We start from the raw sequence: 15,188 nt of genomic DNA on the forward strand, positions 1-15,188 counted from the left end.
TGATTAAATTATTGACAATCCTCGTTTGATGTCTTGGGCGCATGGGGATATATCAGCTAGGATGGTAATTTTAGACCCGTGTGGTTTGGAATGTTCTAAATAAGTGTACTTTTTGACTTTTTATTAAAAAAATGTGTAAAAAAGTAGAGAAAGTGGATAGAAAAGTAGAGAGAAGATGTTAATAGATACTAATTGATGTGACTCAAATAAGTATTTGTATACAAAAAAAATACACTTTTTTAATGCATACCAAACATCTACTTACAATATATTTTGTTTCCTTTCTGAGCACTTTTTTTCTAGTTTTAACAGTACTTTTCCGGACATGAGATTCCCTTCTTTCAAGGACCAATTAAAAATTTCATGCTTTAGTTATAATTCATGGTTTTGCTGCAGTCTTTTATGAGTTAAATATTAATAATCAGAAATATAAGAGTTAAAAAGCATCCTTCATTCAACACTATAATGTGATGTTAACACATTTCTTGTGATTGCTGTCATCGAAGCTACTGGACAGCACATTATTGCATTTTGCAAGCAAGTATTTTTAAATACAACTCTTTAGTTCAGATACAATTCATGGTTTTGGTGCAGTCTTTTGTGAGTTAAATATTAATAATCAGAAAATATAAGAGTTCAAAAGCATTCTTCATTCAACACTACAATGTGATGTTAACACATATCTTGTGATTGCTGTCATCGAAGCTACTGGACTGCACATTATTGCATTTTGCAAGCAAGTATTTTTAAATACAACTCTGATCCAACAACAACAATGTTACACCTAGACATATAATACAATCATATGGGATACCCAACACAAAGAAAACTGAAAATTAAGACAAACAAGAAATAAAAGAAAATGAAATCAGAATGATCAATTTGGTCTCAAATGTTCTTTTGATTTTTCCACTTGAATGCTAATTCTGATAATGATTTTGCAGAATTCCCATCTTCGCTGTGGACCTTCGCGGCAGCATCCTTCAGGCCTTCCATTCTCCGGCAAACCTTATTCCCTTCTTCTCCTTCCATAAGACTTTTCACAACCATTGCAACCTCTTCTCGTCTCACCAGCCCTGTTTTGTCGCTTTTTGGTCTCAATGCCACATTTAGACCCTCTGTTAGCATCACTGCATTCATCTTTTGCTCTGCATAGAGTGGCCAAGCAATCAGAGGTACGCCATGGACGACGCTCTCTAAAATTGAGTTCCAACCACAATGGGTTAGAAATCCACGGGTCGAGTGGTGGCGCAAGACCTCAATCTGTGGTGCCCACGATGGCACGACCAGGCCTCGCCCTTTTGTCCTCTCCAAGAATCCTTTTGGCAAGAAGCTAAGAGGGTCGTTTTGGCTTTGTGCAGTGAAGAATGCAGCATTGGCAGACTTGTCATTAGGGCTTCTCACAACCCACAAAAACCTTTCACTGCTCAATTCTAGACCTAATGCTAGCTCATTAAGCTGGTCATGAGTGAGAGTCCCACCACTTCCGAATGATACAAAAAGGACTGACCCACTTGGCTGATCATCCAGCCATTGCAAACACTCGGGCCGTTCTTGTGACTCATCACTTGAATCGGTTTGGATAAGCGGTCCGATCAGATAAACCGGCGGCTTGCCTGGCTCCTTCTCTTGCAAAGCTTTTATAGCTCCCTCTTCCAAGTCCATGAAGCTATTAAGAATTATCCCCTCAGCTGAACCGAACCGCTTTACATTTCCAAGGAACCCCTTGTAAGCGTCATTTGATCGGTCTTGAACCGAATCCGTGAGATCTCTACCATAAACCGGTACGCAACCGGGGAGTCTTATTGGTTCAGGTAGGTCTCTATACTCGCACGTAATCATGCCATCAAGCTTCGGCAAATGCAGGCAAAATTGCAATGCCATGGCTGGTGAAGTGAAGAACAAGTATTGTGAGATGCCGAATTCCTTGGCTATATTAAAGATGTCGAGGCCAAATGGATCGACGATGAGAGAAACTAACCGGGTAGTCGTCTTTAATGAAGCTAAAGTGTCTCTAAGGGACGGAAGAGAGAGAGTCATGGTGAGGATGATTTGGGAGCCAATATTGGGGTCCATAGGTAAGGACACGGGTGGAAGGAAGATGTGTTTGATGGTTTCAGGAAGCGTTTTGAGGACTGTTTTTTGGGCTTTTGTGGGCGGTCCAGCAGCGGTGATGAGGATGGTGGCGGAGAAGTGGTGGTGGTTGACGAGTTGTTTAGCGAATTCTACAAATGGGATGAGATGACCCATCCCTGGACTTGGTAGAAGAGCTACGTTGGGTGTTTGATCCATGGATGATGAGAAATATTTGCAGAAATATATGAATGAAACAGTTGTGTAGTTTTGTTGCCGAATTTATAGAACATTGAATTGTTTTGTCCCTTTCTGTTCAAGTTGTGCTTTAATAAATTTAAATGGAGACAGTGTTTTTATACCTAGTACATTAGTATTAAATTGAAATGGAGAGAGTGAGTTTTAGATAGAGAAGTTTGGGACCAGTGATGTATCGAGAAATGAAAAGTCTACTAGGACGTGTAGTGGGAATATATATTGAGGGCATGTGTGAAATGTGGTAGTTGTTACCGATAAAATAACTACAATAGTAATTAGATCGCCATTTCTTATTTCTCCCAAACCAAACAAGGTTTAGTCTTTAAATTGTTCAAATTTTTAATTAGTCGGTGATTCCGTTGAATCTTTAATTTTATAAATAAATTAATAGTGAGACAATTAATTGTTGTGTAACTAAGTTTCTTATATTTTTGCAAGACTAGTTGTTCACAGGTATATCTGGACCAAAAAAAATTGCAAGTAAACGTTAGAGTATGTTAAGGATTTGTAATCTCAATCCTGTGGTCTAGTCTAACCAATTAAACCGGCCTTATATTTACTCTTGAATTTTGTTTTTGATGGTAAGAATATTGGTTATTTTAAGTAATATTATAATGATCATCTTTTTTAATTTTCTCATTTTATCATATGATGTCAATATTATGTTAAAGATAGACATAAATGTTTTGTTGACAAATAAAATAATAAAAATTACATATGATACAACCCACATTATGGGAAATTTATTAGAAAATTTTCTTTTAAATACTTATATCTTAAGCAGTCCATTAGATACTATTATTTTGGACATTTTGTCCATTAAATCTTAATTCTATATTTTATGAACAATTTTAACCTTACAAATATTTTTTGAATCCCTAGCAACTCGGTATGCACTATTTTGGACTATTTTGAATTTCTATAATGTGAACATTCATATTAAATAAATTTAACAATGTGAATATTTATATTGACAGTGTGATTATTTATATCATGGACAATTCGTGCTGTCAATGTGAACATTAATGTACATTTATTAAGAATATTTTGATAATTATGTTACCTATAAAACTTATTAAAATATAAACTTTATTAGAGGACTGCCCTTCTAGAAAAAGATGAATAGCTTTACTACAAATCATCTTTTTTTTTAAAAAAAATGAACATGTGAGATTGCGAATCTTATTTTTATTAATTTGGTTGACTAGTGGTGGTGGATCTGAATTTTTGCTTTATCAACACTCACCTTCATTAAAGCATAGGCTTTCACTGATTGATTAATGATAGTTGATCAAATTTAAACAAAAATAAATAAATAACTAACATATTATTGTTTTTTTTTAGGCAAATAATATATTATTGTTAATGTGTACATAATGTATATTGTTTGATAAATATCCATGTTGTCCCAAAAATTATGAACGCATAATAATTAACAACAATAATAATAGGCATGCATCTTTCAATAATATATATATATAAAAGGATAAAATAAGAATCCCAACAATTATGGTCAAAACTATAATAAGGAATCATTCCTCATCTTGACTTGAACAATTCTTGATTGTCACTTTGCTAATTAAGCATCATTTCTTTATTGCGAAAACAAATCCTGCCTTAAAAAAGTCCGTTTCTATCGTTTTAGTTGAGTTTCGCAACATCTGTATTTACTTCGATCGGTCTTCTTCAATTACATTCGAACATATCATAAATACTTATATCATTCTTATGCGTCCATGTCGGAGTTCACATGCTATATAATTATTACAAATCAATTTTTTTTTTTGCAATAATATTAACCACGAACAAACATTGTGGAATCTAATTACACAACATTAAAACCAAACACATGTGACCATAACAGAGGGATAAGAACACTTCGAAACAAGGGTTAGCACAGTTCTATGATCTACCCATACAACAAACAATAATTGATTTTAATCGCACAACATGATTGGTTTTAATCCATCTACATTATCAGAGTTGCTCTAATACTAATTGTTGGGACCGAATTCCCAGAACCTAATGATATTGCGTATAGATTAGACCCCCAAAAAAAAAAAAAAATTATAGTGATTTATAAAATCCTACAAGGCGGAATTATGATTCATACCTTCGAGATCTGTCTAGTTCGATCTCAATTAAATCACAAATATAAGATTATGGTTGATGAATTCCAAACTCGATTGCACCTTATGATTTCTTCTTTCTAAGCAAACCCTTTCGCAACAAGCTTAGCCTTATAGGTTTGTACCTTTCCATCTACTCCTTTCTTCTTCTTATAGATCCATTTACATCCGATGGGTTTTATCCCTTCAGGTGGTTCTACATGATCTTAGACTTCATCTCAGACTTTATAGCCTTTTGCCAAAGTTCTGCATCTTTATCTTATAGTGGTTTCCTATAGTTATAGGGTTCCATATCTAGTTCATCAGGGATCCTATTATAAGATTCTCCCAAAAACGTATATCGATCACGTTGATGAACAACCCTCCCACTATGATGAGGCACGACCTATTGTTGTGTGGTGGTGACACATTGTGCTAATTTTGATCCTTATGCTGGTTCAATATTAGCACAAGTCTCGACAGTCCTCCCACTAGTACTAGGTAATGAGATGTGGATGATTTTTTCTTGTGATGTTCCTTGTCGTACCATTGGTATTAAAAAAAAAATGTATTAGTCTTTCTCCTCTCAATTCTTCTAGAATAATCTTACTTCTGGACGTATTGTTTAATACTGAAATTAATAATTATATGAGGACTCACAAAGGGGGATGTGGGATTGTGCCTCTATGAATTCCCGACACCCTGCGAACTCCAAAAACATTTTTGTTATGTAAATTTGAGATTTTTATGCATAAGAAGAGAGATTTGAGATTTTCTTCTAATTCCTATAATGATATCTTTACTTCGGCTACTAACTACTAGTTGTTGCCGATGATCATGATGACATGGTGGAATTTGAGCAGCAATAGCAACGATGGGTCACTACAAAAAAATTAAAGTTTTAGAGACCAAGATTTAAGGACAAAATTATTTTTTAGAGACTAAATATTTCTGTTGCAAAAAGTGTCGTCATTATATTTTTAGTAATGAAAATTGAACATTAGTGATGAATTATTTTCTTTTTGAGACCAAATTATTTTGTTCCTAAAAGTCTATTTATTAGTGACATTTTTAAAATTTTGTCTCTAAAAGTCTTGTTTTTGACTTTTCGGGGCGACATTTTTGTGATTATCCTCACGACAATAGAAATTAGTCCCTAAATATCTTTTGTAACAAAATTTTCATTTTTAGAGATCAAAATATTTGATTTCTAAAACTCTTATATGTTGTTGTGGGTATGATTTTAAACTTGATGCTAATTTTGTTTCTTCAAACTATATCTTCTTAAAGATTGGTGATTTTTCAAAATTCTGCCAGTTTATTTTTTTAACAGCTTTCTATAAGTTGTGTAGGGCTTTTATTTGTTTTTTTTTTAAAAATAAATTAGAAAAATTGAAGTAGACGTAATCAAATTTCTTTAAAAAGAAGTGATGCAAAGATCAAAAATGTTTAAGACCTCATTTCCCCCACCCCTTTGACCCCTTCTCTTTTTTGATTGATCACTTTTTTTTTTTTTTTTTCCTCTAATCACCACCTGCCATGTGTGTATGAAGATAATGAAAGTGATGATTGGAGGGAGTCCAATCACTACTGTGCAAAGACAGACGTATGCTAAAAAGAGAAAAACAGGTGGAGTACCGTTGTTAAAAGCACTTTTTATTTTTATATGTTTTCTGATGCCTAACAAAATAATAAAAACGTTTTTTTAAAAAAAAAAAAGAAAGAAAAAAAGAAAAAGGTGTGGACAGAAACTTGATGATCAACCGCCCACTTTTGTCTCGCGAAAGTGTTTTAGTGGTATGTTTGGGTCCTCTTCGTCATTACGTGGAAAACGTGAGCCACATTCTTTGAACCAATTAAATATTAAGAAAAAACCACGAAATTAAACTTTCTAAAAAAATAAAGAAGAAAATAACGATATACGAATTGAAAAATTAGAATAGTGTACTTAATTTAAACTCTAATTTTTTTTATTTGTTCATTAAATAAAATTGACGAAAAAAAATTAGTCTAGTTGTTAAATTCAATGAAAATGTACGACAAATGTTTAAAATACTTGTTTTTATTGAGTTTAATAATTAAAATACACTTTTCTCGATAGTTTTAGTTAATAAAAATAGGCGAATGGTTTAAATTAAAAAAATAGAATTTAAATTGTCAAATTTAAAATTTAAAAATTTATTTATTTTATTACAAGGTTCAAATTTTAGGAATTTTTTTCCGTCTATAATTTTCCCTAGTTTTTATTTACAAGACTATCACTATCACTTGGGGGTGCAACTCGGGCGGACTCAACCAGAGCAACCTGTACCTAGCCCGAGTTTTTTTAAGACTTGGGCAACAATATCTTGTAATTTGGACGGGCCTGGGCAGATTTTTGATACCCGAATTGTAATTCGGGCCAGGCCTAGGCAGAGTCAATGGCAAACCTGAGCAACCTGAACCCGAGTTACATTTAATATATTATATAAATTATATAATATATGTATAAATTAAATAGCTAGCCCTTAATTTTTTTTTTTTTTTTTTGAGTGGCCTTTGGCTCTTGGATTAGCATCTTTTATTTGGACCATTAGATTAAAACTAAAAACAAAACCCTACCTTATCTATTCTTTTTTCCCTCTCTCAGACTCTCATTTCATTTCTTCATGAGAGTTGAAGAACAACGGACGCCGACGCCGACGCCATGAACAACAACACCGCCACCCTTTCAATAAGTTTCAATGCCACTCAAAACTGGTAGATCCCTCTCTGTGTTTGTATTTGTGCTTTAATTTGTCTATTTTTGGTCATTCGTCGCTCGATTACCACTCAAAACCGGTGATATTGATTTTTGAGGACTTTGGACTAATTCCATTTGGATTTGGTTAACGTGCATTGTGAAATCAATTTGGGAATTGCAATAGTAGAGCTTGCACTTGCCAATCTTCTTTACTCATTTGATTGGGAATTATTTGCTGGGATGAAAATTGAAGATATTGATACTAATATCAATCCTAGTCTTACAATGTATTAGAGAAATGCTCTTTGCCTAATGCCTAAGAACTACTCTGTTTGTTGTATGGAATAATGAAGTATTGTTTGTTGCCTTGTGAAATTTACTTTTATATGTAGCAGTGATTGTGGCTGGGATGATGTTTAAGTTTGTTGTATGGATTAATGGACTTACGTATATTATGAACCACTATTTGTTGTATGGAAAAATTCAGAAGCTTTTTGTTGCCTTGTGAAATTCAGGCAATTCGGGCTAACCCGAGTTCAAATTATGAAGCTTGGTCCGGGCTTGGGCAGCAATGCTTAGTGTAATGCCCCAAATTTTTAGCTCAAATGATAATACAACAATCATGACTCTTTCCAGAAAAACCGAATATAATTCTCCAAACTTACATTACATGATATAATAGTTCTTCATGAAATAATACAGTAATCCAACAACAAGTAAATAAACAAATAAATACCCCCAAGGGGTTTGCAAGTTTCCAAGGCTTGACTCTGATTACACAAAACGGTTATTCAAACCCACACACATACAGCCCTTGGCTTACACACAGAGTCACAGCAAAATGAGAGTCTCATACTCTCAACACACATTTCCTCGCCTCTAGTTAGGCGGCATCACCACATCTTTTCCTGCACAAAAATTCCGTAGGGTGAGCATAAAGCCTAGTAGGAAATCCTTAACAAAGTATATACATTTTATACAAGTCTCAAGAGATGAAATGCACATGTCATGCTATGCCCTTTTGAAAGAAAATCACATCTTTATCTTTGAAAACCATCATGCTCAATGATGTCATGCAATTTCAATTCTTCAAAACATAACAATTCATTTCAAGAGCAGTAAATACGACTTTGGTAATCCCTAGGTCAATGTCTGCAAATAGACTATACAAGTACTATCAATTTGTCATTTTTACCGGTATTAACCGGAAAACTCGACAACTATCCGCGCGGATTTACGGTCTTTCACCCCAGACTTTTAGGCCAACTTATTTAATATTATCTACACCACTTATCAAGACTTACCAACGTATTTACCCCAAAATCATTCCATGAAAACTTGTTTCTCAACATTTTTTTCTCAATGCAAGTTTTTAAATCAACTTTCAAAGTTTAATGTAATCAAATGAATTGATATGCCAATACCACAAGATGAATATAAATACTTTTATTCCAATTCATCATCCAAAAAATAACACAGTTCCTTCTTCTCAAGTATCCTCAACAATTAGTCATTTCAAGACTATTTCAACGTTTTGAACAATAATTTCCAAAATTAACAATAATTCTCATATTTCCTGAAATTCATTATTTATATAAATATAAATAAGAAAATTTTCAAACATCCATTTATTTTGACACATAAAATAAATATAACAATATCATTCATGGATTTTCAGTCTCTTAAAAAAAATTCCTCCAATTCTAGGTTTTCTCAAAAAAACTATACAACTCAAATCTTTTGAAAGAAATTTTTTCAAAATCATCTTTTCTTCAATCAATGAGGATCAAAACCCATAAAATCATTTTGAAAAAACAAGAGACAAACCCACTTTCAAAATCGCTCAACTTCTTGAATCAACAATCAATTTTCAAAGCTATAGAAAGATGATTTCAAAAATCATATAGATCTTGCAAAAACATATATATAACTCTAAGAAAATCCCTACTCCAAGTTTTGAAGAAGAAACGAGATGAACCCCCCAAAATCAACAGTGTCGAAACTCGATCTTCACCGTATACAACGAAGCCCTCGAGAAGTTAACCAACTTTGATGAAGAACCTATGGCAGAACTTTAATGGATCTTGAGAAATCAAGGTTTTGATCTAATTTGGCGTAGGGAAAAGTAGAGAGAAGGGAGAGGAAATGTTTTTAGAGAGAGATATATACAAAAGTGATTGGAAATATTAGATTCACGAACTGATATAACATGGTCTGTTCGAGCGTGGAAAGCCCCGCTCGAGCGTCAAATACACCTTCCTAGTATTTTTGCAGACGGGTCAAATTTTTGGAACCAAACATTCTCCGCTCGAGCGCATAAATGGCCGCTCAAGTGGACAAGCAACTTCGAATGGATTTTGTATTTTCACTTCGGGAGCGTTGCCCCTCGACCCTGCCAGGACGCTGCCCTCGGACCTGCCAAGGGGCGCTGCCCCCTGGACCCCCGTGAGCTGACCGGGCAGCTCGATCCCCAACCTGCCCAGTCGAAGTAACAAACACATGAAAAAAGGGTCGAAACCGGGATCGCTACACTCGGGTTGATGGTCGGGCTTAGGCACTACGAAACACAATTCGAGTTGGACTTGGACAAACCTCCAACTCGACCGAACCTGCGCGAGTTGCACCCCTACTATCACCTCAAGTTTGTGGTGTTTTTGTTTTTTGTTTTTTTTGAATTTAACTTTTTTCAAAAATATCACAAATATTTACATTTGTCATAAGGTAATAATAATATCAATCACAAATAAATGAGTCTCATCACTCATATATGTTATTAATGCAATAGTGCCACATAAGAATGTAAAATAAACTACGTTACTCATATTCGACTTGTAAAAATTGTTAGAAAATTTTATTATAATTAATTAAAATTAATTGTGAGTTACATTGGTTACAAAATTTATGTTGAACAATTTAATATTGTTTTGCTTTATAATTTACTATTATTAATTGAGATTTAATTCCATATGTTACAAAAGAGTTATAAACATAGGTGTTAGACCCAAGAATTTACATGTACATGAGATATAAAAAAAAGACTTAATTAAAATTAAATTTAAATGGATTGGACATTAGTGTATATTTAAATTCGTTTAAATGGGTACAACTTCTTCCTTCACTACTATACCACTACTTCCACCCACCACCACCACAACAATAATAACAATGCTACTGCTACTCCACAATTGCCATCGTCGCTATTGTCACCACTCCTTAGCACTATCGGTGTTGTCAACTTACCACTGACTATTACTCCACCATGAAAATATATGGAAAAAAATTTTAAAAAGTAAACGAATGGATCAGGTTCATTTGTTAAAAACATATCCAATTTAACTCGTACTCATTCAAACTCATTTATTAAATGAATGGATTTAGATTGAATTATTGGTGAAATCATTTCATTATTTTTCTTATGCGGGCCAATTAAAAAAGTTGTACCTTTGGTCTACAATATTGCCCTCTTCCATGGTCCAGCAGTGGTGTCCAATCTATAGGTCTTCCAAAAGAAATTTACTGGGCCTAGCTTTGTCCTCCACATAGCAGTGGTGTCCAATCAATTGGTCATCCAAAAGAAATTTACTGGGCCGGGCTTTGTCCTCCACATTTTTAATCAATTAAAGTATTAGGTTGGCTTTAAATGAATTCTCTGTGGTTAAAAAATCTTCTCACATCCCTTCGTTATTTATAGGGCAAATTGCATATATATCTCTTGAGATTTAATTATAATTTTTTTTAAGATTTTAAAAATTATATCTCATCTTTTGAGATTTATATTCGCATAATAATTTAATTCATACCGTTAACTAAACATTAAGAATGGTTAGCTGACATAACCAAAATATAAATTGATGGACGATATTGCTCTTGCTGAAATTCCTTTGATAAATCAATAAAATTTACAAAAAGAATTACGTTAGATGAAAAAAAATTAAGTTTTCGGAATCATATTTGATTTGTTGGTTAGAAAAAAATTTCAAAATTTTAAAAATAAAATAAAAACTAATTTAACAAAAATAAATATGAAAAAATATATTTAATTTATAAAAATTATTTCTAACCACTCAAAAGATAAAATTAAATAAAAAAATTATTTTTTATTTTTTATTTCTTGACCAAATTAAAATTTCCTTTTTAAAGAAATAAATTTCTAAAAATCAAACCAAACATATTCTAGAAATTTTTTGACAAGTCATTTCTTGTGTTTTTAACTTATTTAATTATTTGTTAATTTTATGATATTTTCATCATCTGTTACTACAACATGTAAGAGTTTTAGAGACCAATTTTTTTGACCTCTAAAAGTGAAAATTTTGTTACAAAAGATATTTACGGACTAATTTCTATTATCATGATGATAGTCATTAAAAGATCGCCATGAAAAGTCAAAAATAAGGCTTTTAGTGATAAAATTTTGAAAATGTCAATAATAAATAGACTTTTAGGGACAAAATAATTTGGTTTCAAAATGGTTTATTTTTTGAGATAAAAAATTTGATACCAAAAAGATAATAATTAATCACTAATGTTCAATTTTCGTTGCTAAAAATATAATGACAACACTTTTTGTAACAAAAATATTTGGTCCTCTAAAAGTAACTGTGCCTAAATTTTGGTCTCTAAAACCTTAATTTTTTTGTAGTGTGATAAGTGTTTTTCCATTTTAATTTTGCATTTTATACCTTATTTAAAAATGATAATTTAGTTAAACCTCAGGAGAAAATTTGTAATTTAGCTAAATCTCAAAGGAGAGTATGTAATTTAGCTAAACCTCAAGGGGATGTGGATAATTCTCCCTTATTTGTCAAAAGGGCATTTTAGTCCATTTATGATATCTGTTAACGACGTTAATTGCGATGGGGCAGGATGTAATTTTTGAAACCTCAAGGAAAAATCTTTAATTTCGTTAAACCTCAAGAGAGGTGCAGGTAATTTGCCCTTATTTATATAAGTTTAGTTTGAGTATAATTTTAAACTCGTTAAATTTTAAAATTAAATTTGAATAAATTATTACTCGATTCGATAAATTTTTATGTATTATAAAAAATCAAATTGCTCGAGCTCGACTCGTGTTTGTTTAGTTAAAAACTCGTTCAACATCAACTTGTTATATAAACAAGTCATGTTTAAACACAACTTTAATTTTAAGCACATTGTTATCAAATCAAATTTGAAATACATGTAATTGCTCCATCGTCGCCTCACCGCCAGCTCCTCCTCCCTTGTAACGCCCTCAAAATAGACTCATTATATATTTATCACTGACATCCAATATTTAAAGTAAACAATTCATTATCTCATTCATCAGAGTATTTCTAAATAAAAGCATTACATGTAACATCAAATTAAATGCCCTACGGCTTACATCTTTCCAAGCCAACACTTGGACACAAAAATATGAGTTCTAACTCAAATACAAGTAAAGCCCTAGGCTTGAATGTTTACATGTACTATCAAATCAAAACAACTAACTGAAGATAGTCTTCAAAATCCAAAAGTCAAATCCTTCCAAGCTAAGTCCTTGGAGGTAGCTTATCACCTGAACCTGAAAATGATGTTCCCATAAAGGGTGAGCCACAGCCCAGTAGAAAAATACTAAACCAAATATAAGCATTGAATAAAGCTATAGCATTCAATAGATGGTTAACCAAGATAATCAATTGTATCATTATACAGTCTCATGACACTAATGTCTAAGACACATTTCACTTTCCACTATTATCAACATGGCTCAGAACCTGGCCAAACTTACAACAGTGAACTATATATCATATTCACATTACTTTCAATATCAACAAAACAAATGAGACTCAGGCTCGTATCAAAACACTTCATACCTCCCGTTTGATACACATGGTAGTGCTGTATCAATAACATGTAAAAACACTTCAATATAATAAGCACACATAATAGTGATGCTAATGGAGTCCATCCCCTATCTCTTCCCAAACAAAATCCGGTTTAGAGGTCCATCCCCTATCTTTCCCTAAACCGTGGAGTACATCCCCTATCTCCTCCCAAACAATATGCATATGCAATGCTCAATCAATACACGTAATTTCTGTATTAATTCAATAGTCTAAATTTATGACTTAAACAAATTGATTAGTTTCAATTTTCCCTAATCCACATGCAATGTGTACAACAAACACGACTATCCTCCACCGATAGCCCAAAACAGTTATTTCTAGACTGGAAATAAATATATCAACAATTCAATAGGCGAGTGATTTTAATTATCCAACTACACCATTTAATCAATGAATTCCTCAATTTCATGCATTTAACCAATTTCCCCAATTTCCTTAAATTATTTATACAAATTAATTTATTAATACAACTAGGGTTTTTCCCAAAATTACCAAAGTACTCCCAACATATCAAAATACCAAAACTTAGAACAAAACTTATAGGATGGAGTAGGAAATCCCTACCTCGAAGAAAATAACCCGAATGGAGAAGACGAAGATAAAGACCTAAATTCCAAAGTGCTCCAAACCACCAAACGTTCAGATTAAATGGAAGCCCTTGACTCACTCTATCTTTTTAATAAAGGCCTAAGGTTAGATACTCACCCTAGGTAGATCAATTCTTAGAGAGAAGGCAGGTTGAGAGAGAGAGAGACTCTCAAGGGGCGGTTTTTAAAAGTTAAGAAAGAAAAGTAGGTCAAAAAGTGATCCAAATAGTGAAATCACGGACTGATGTAGTCGACTCCCCGCTCGAGCGTCCAAACTCCCGCTCGAGCGTCGAATACGCACTCCCAGTACTTTTGCAGAACCAGGTCCCCGCTCGAGCGTCCAACTCCACGCTCGAGCGGCACTCACATCTTTCCGCTCGAGCGTCCAATCCCACGCTCGAGCGTCCAACACTGCACAGGAAATACTGGATGGGTGATAATCCCGCTCGAGCACCAAAACCCCCGCTCGAGCGGACAAGCAACAAAGAATCCCCGCTCGAGCGTCAAACTCCCGCTCGAGCGGACAGGTCAAAATCTGGGCAACTAGTTTTGGCATCTAAACTCAACCGACTTGTAACAGACTCGCCCAACACAACCTATAACTCAAATACAAAGAGATTAAAGGACGACAACAACCAATATATACTAACAGGATCCACGGAACCTAAGTCCGGATACAATAATCTAAAGGAAAAAGACCGGGGTCGCTATATCCCCGCCATCGCCCCACCTCTGCCTTTCGTCGCAGCAGCAGCAGCAGCTCCTCCTCCCCGCCGTCGCCCCACCTCCGCCTCCTCCTCCCCCGAATATTATGCCCCCTCCAGTCCCTCCTCCTCCTCCCTCTCTCCCTCCCTCCTTCCTCCCTCCCTCCTTTCTTCCTTCTTTTTCTCCGAGCTTCGTTCTTCTTCTGCCAAAAAAAAATTCAAAAACGACGAAATGACGTCGTTTTTGGTTCGGGGGATTAGGGGCGGCTCAGTTTCGAGCGACGTAGCACGGTTGTTTTCCTATGTAGTTTGAAGTTTTTTGTTTTCCATACTTTTTGTTTTTATTAAATTTTATTTTATAAATATTTTACTTTTTAAGTACATATAAATTAGGTACATTTAAAATAAAAAACAAAAACTGATATATTTTTTACTTTTTTTATAATTATTTTTATTGAATCATATGCATCTAAAAAAATTGACTAAAATTTAAAATAACAAAAATTTACTAAAAGTAAAAAATTATGTAAAATAACTTTTAAAAACTAAACTAAAAGTGTTTTCTTCACATGCTGTAATAATTCCGGTGCGGAATAAAGTAAATAAGGATGGGTATACGAAATAAGTAGATCTCCTACAACTTCAAACAATTATTTTAGATTAACAAGCCTTTTCAAACGATTATGAGCCCACGAATCATCTGTAATTACACCTTCAAGTCAATCAATTAGCTATTAGATTTACAACAGATCAATATAGCATGTTATCTTAGTGGGAGCTATTTGGGGTCTAAAGGGGTGCTCTCCTTAGATTTTAGGTTTAACTCTCGTTGGATGATATTAACTCATTGGGACCACGCCCACCAC

The 15,188-nt window shown here is 33.7% G+C and overlaps 1 protein-coding gene across 1 annotated transcript; it reads right to left on the reverse strand.

Moving 5' to 3' along the window:
* Nucleotides 1–629: 629 nt before the first annotated feature.
* LOC114258829 (hydroquinone glucosyltransferase) lies at nucleotides 630–2,606 on the reverse strand. The gene has a single exon (XM_028198828.2). The coding sequence runs from the start codon at nucleotides 2,290–2,292 to the stop codon at nucleotides 889–891; it is 1,404 nt and encodes a 467-aa protein (XP_028054629.2). The 5' UTR covers nucleotides 2,293–2,606; the 3' UTR covers nucleotides 630–888.
* Nucleotides 2,607–15,188: the final 12,582 nt, after the last annotated feature.

This window comes from Camellia sinensis, chromosome 2, assembly GCF_055761805.1.
Source record: "Camellia sinensis isolate YWXY chromosome 2, ASM5576180v1, whole genome shotgun sequence".
NCBI lineage: Eukaryota > Viridiplantae > Streptophyta > Magnoliopsida > Ericales > Theaceae > Camellia > Camellia sinensis.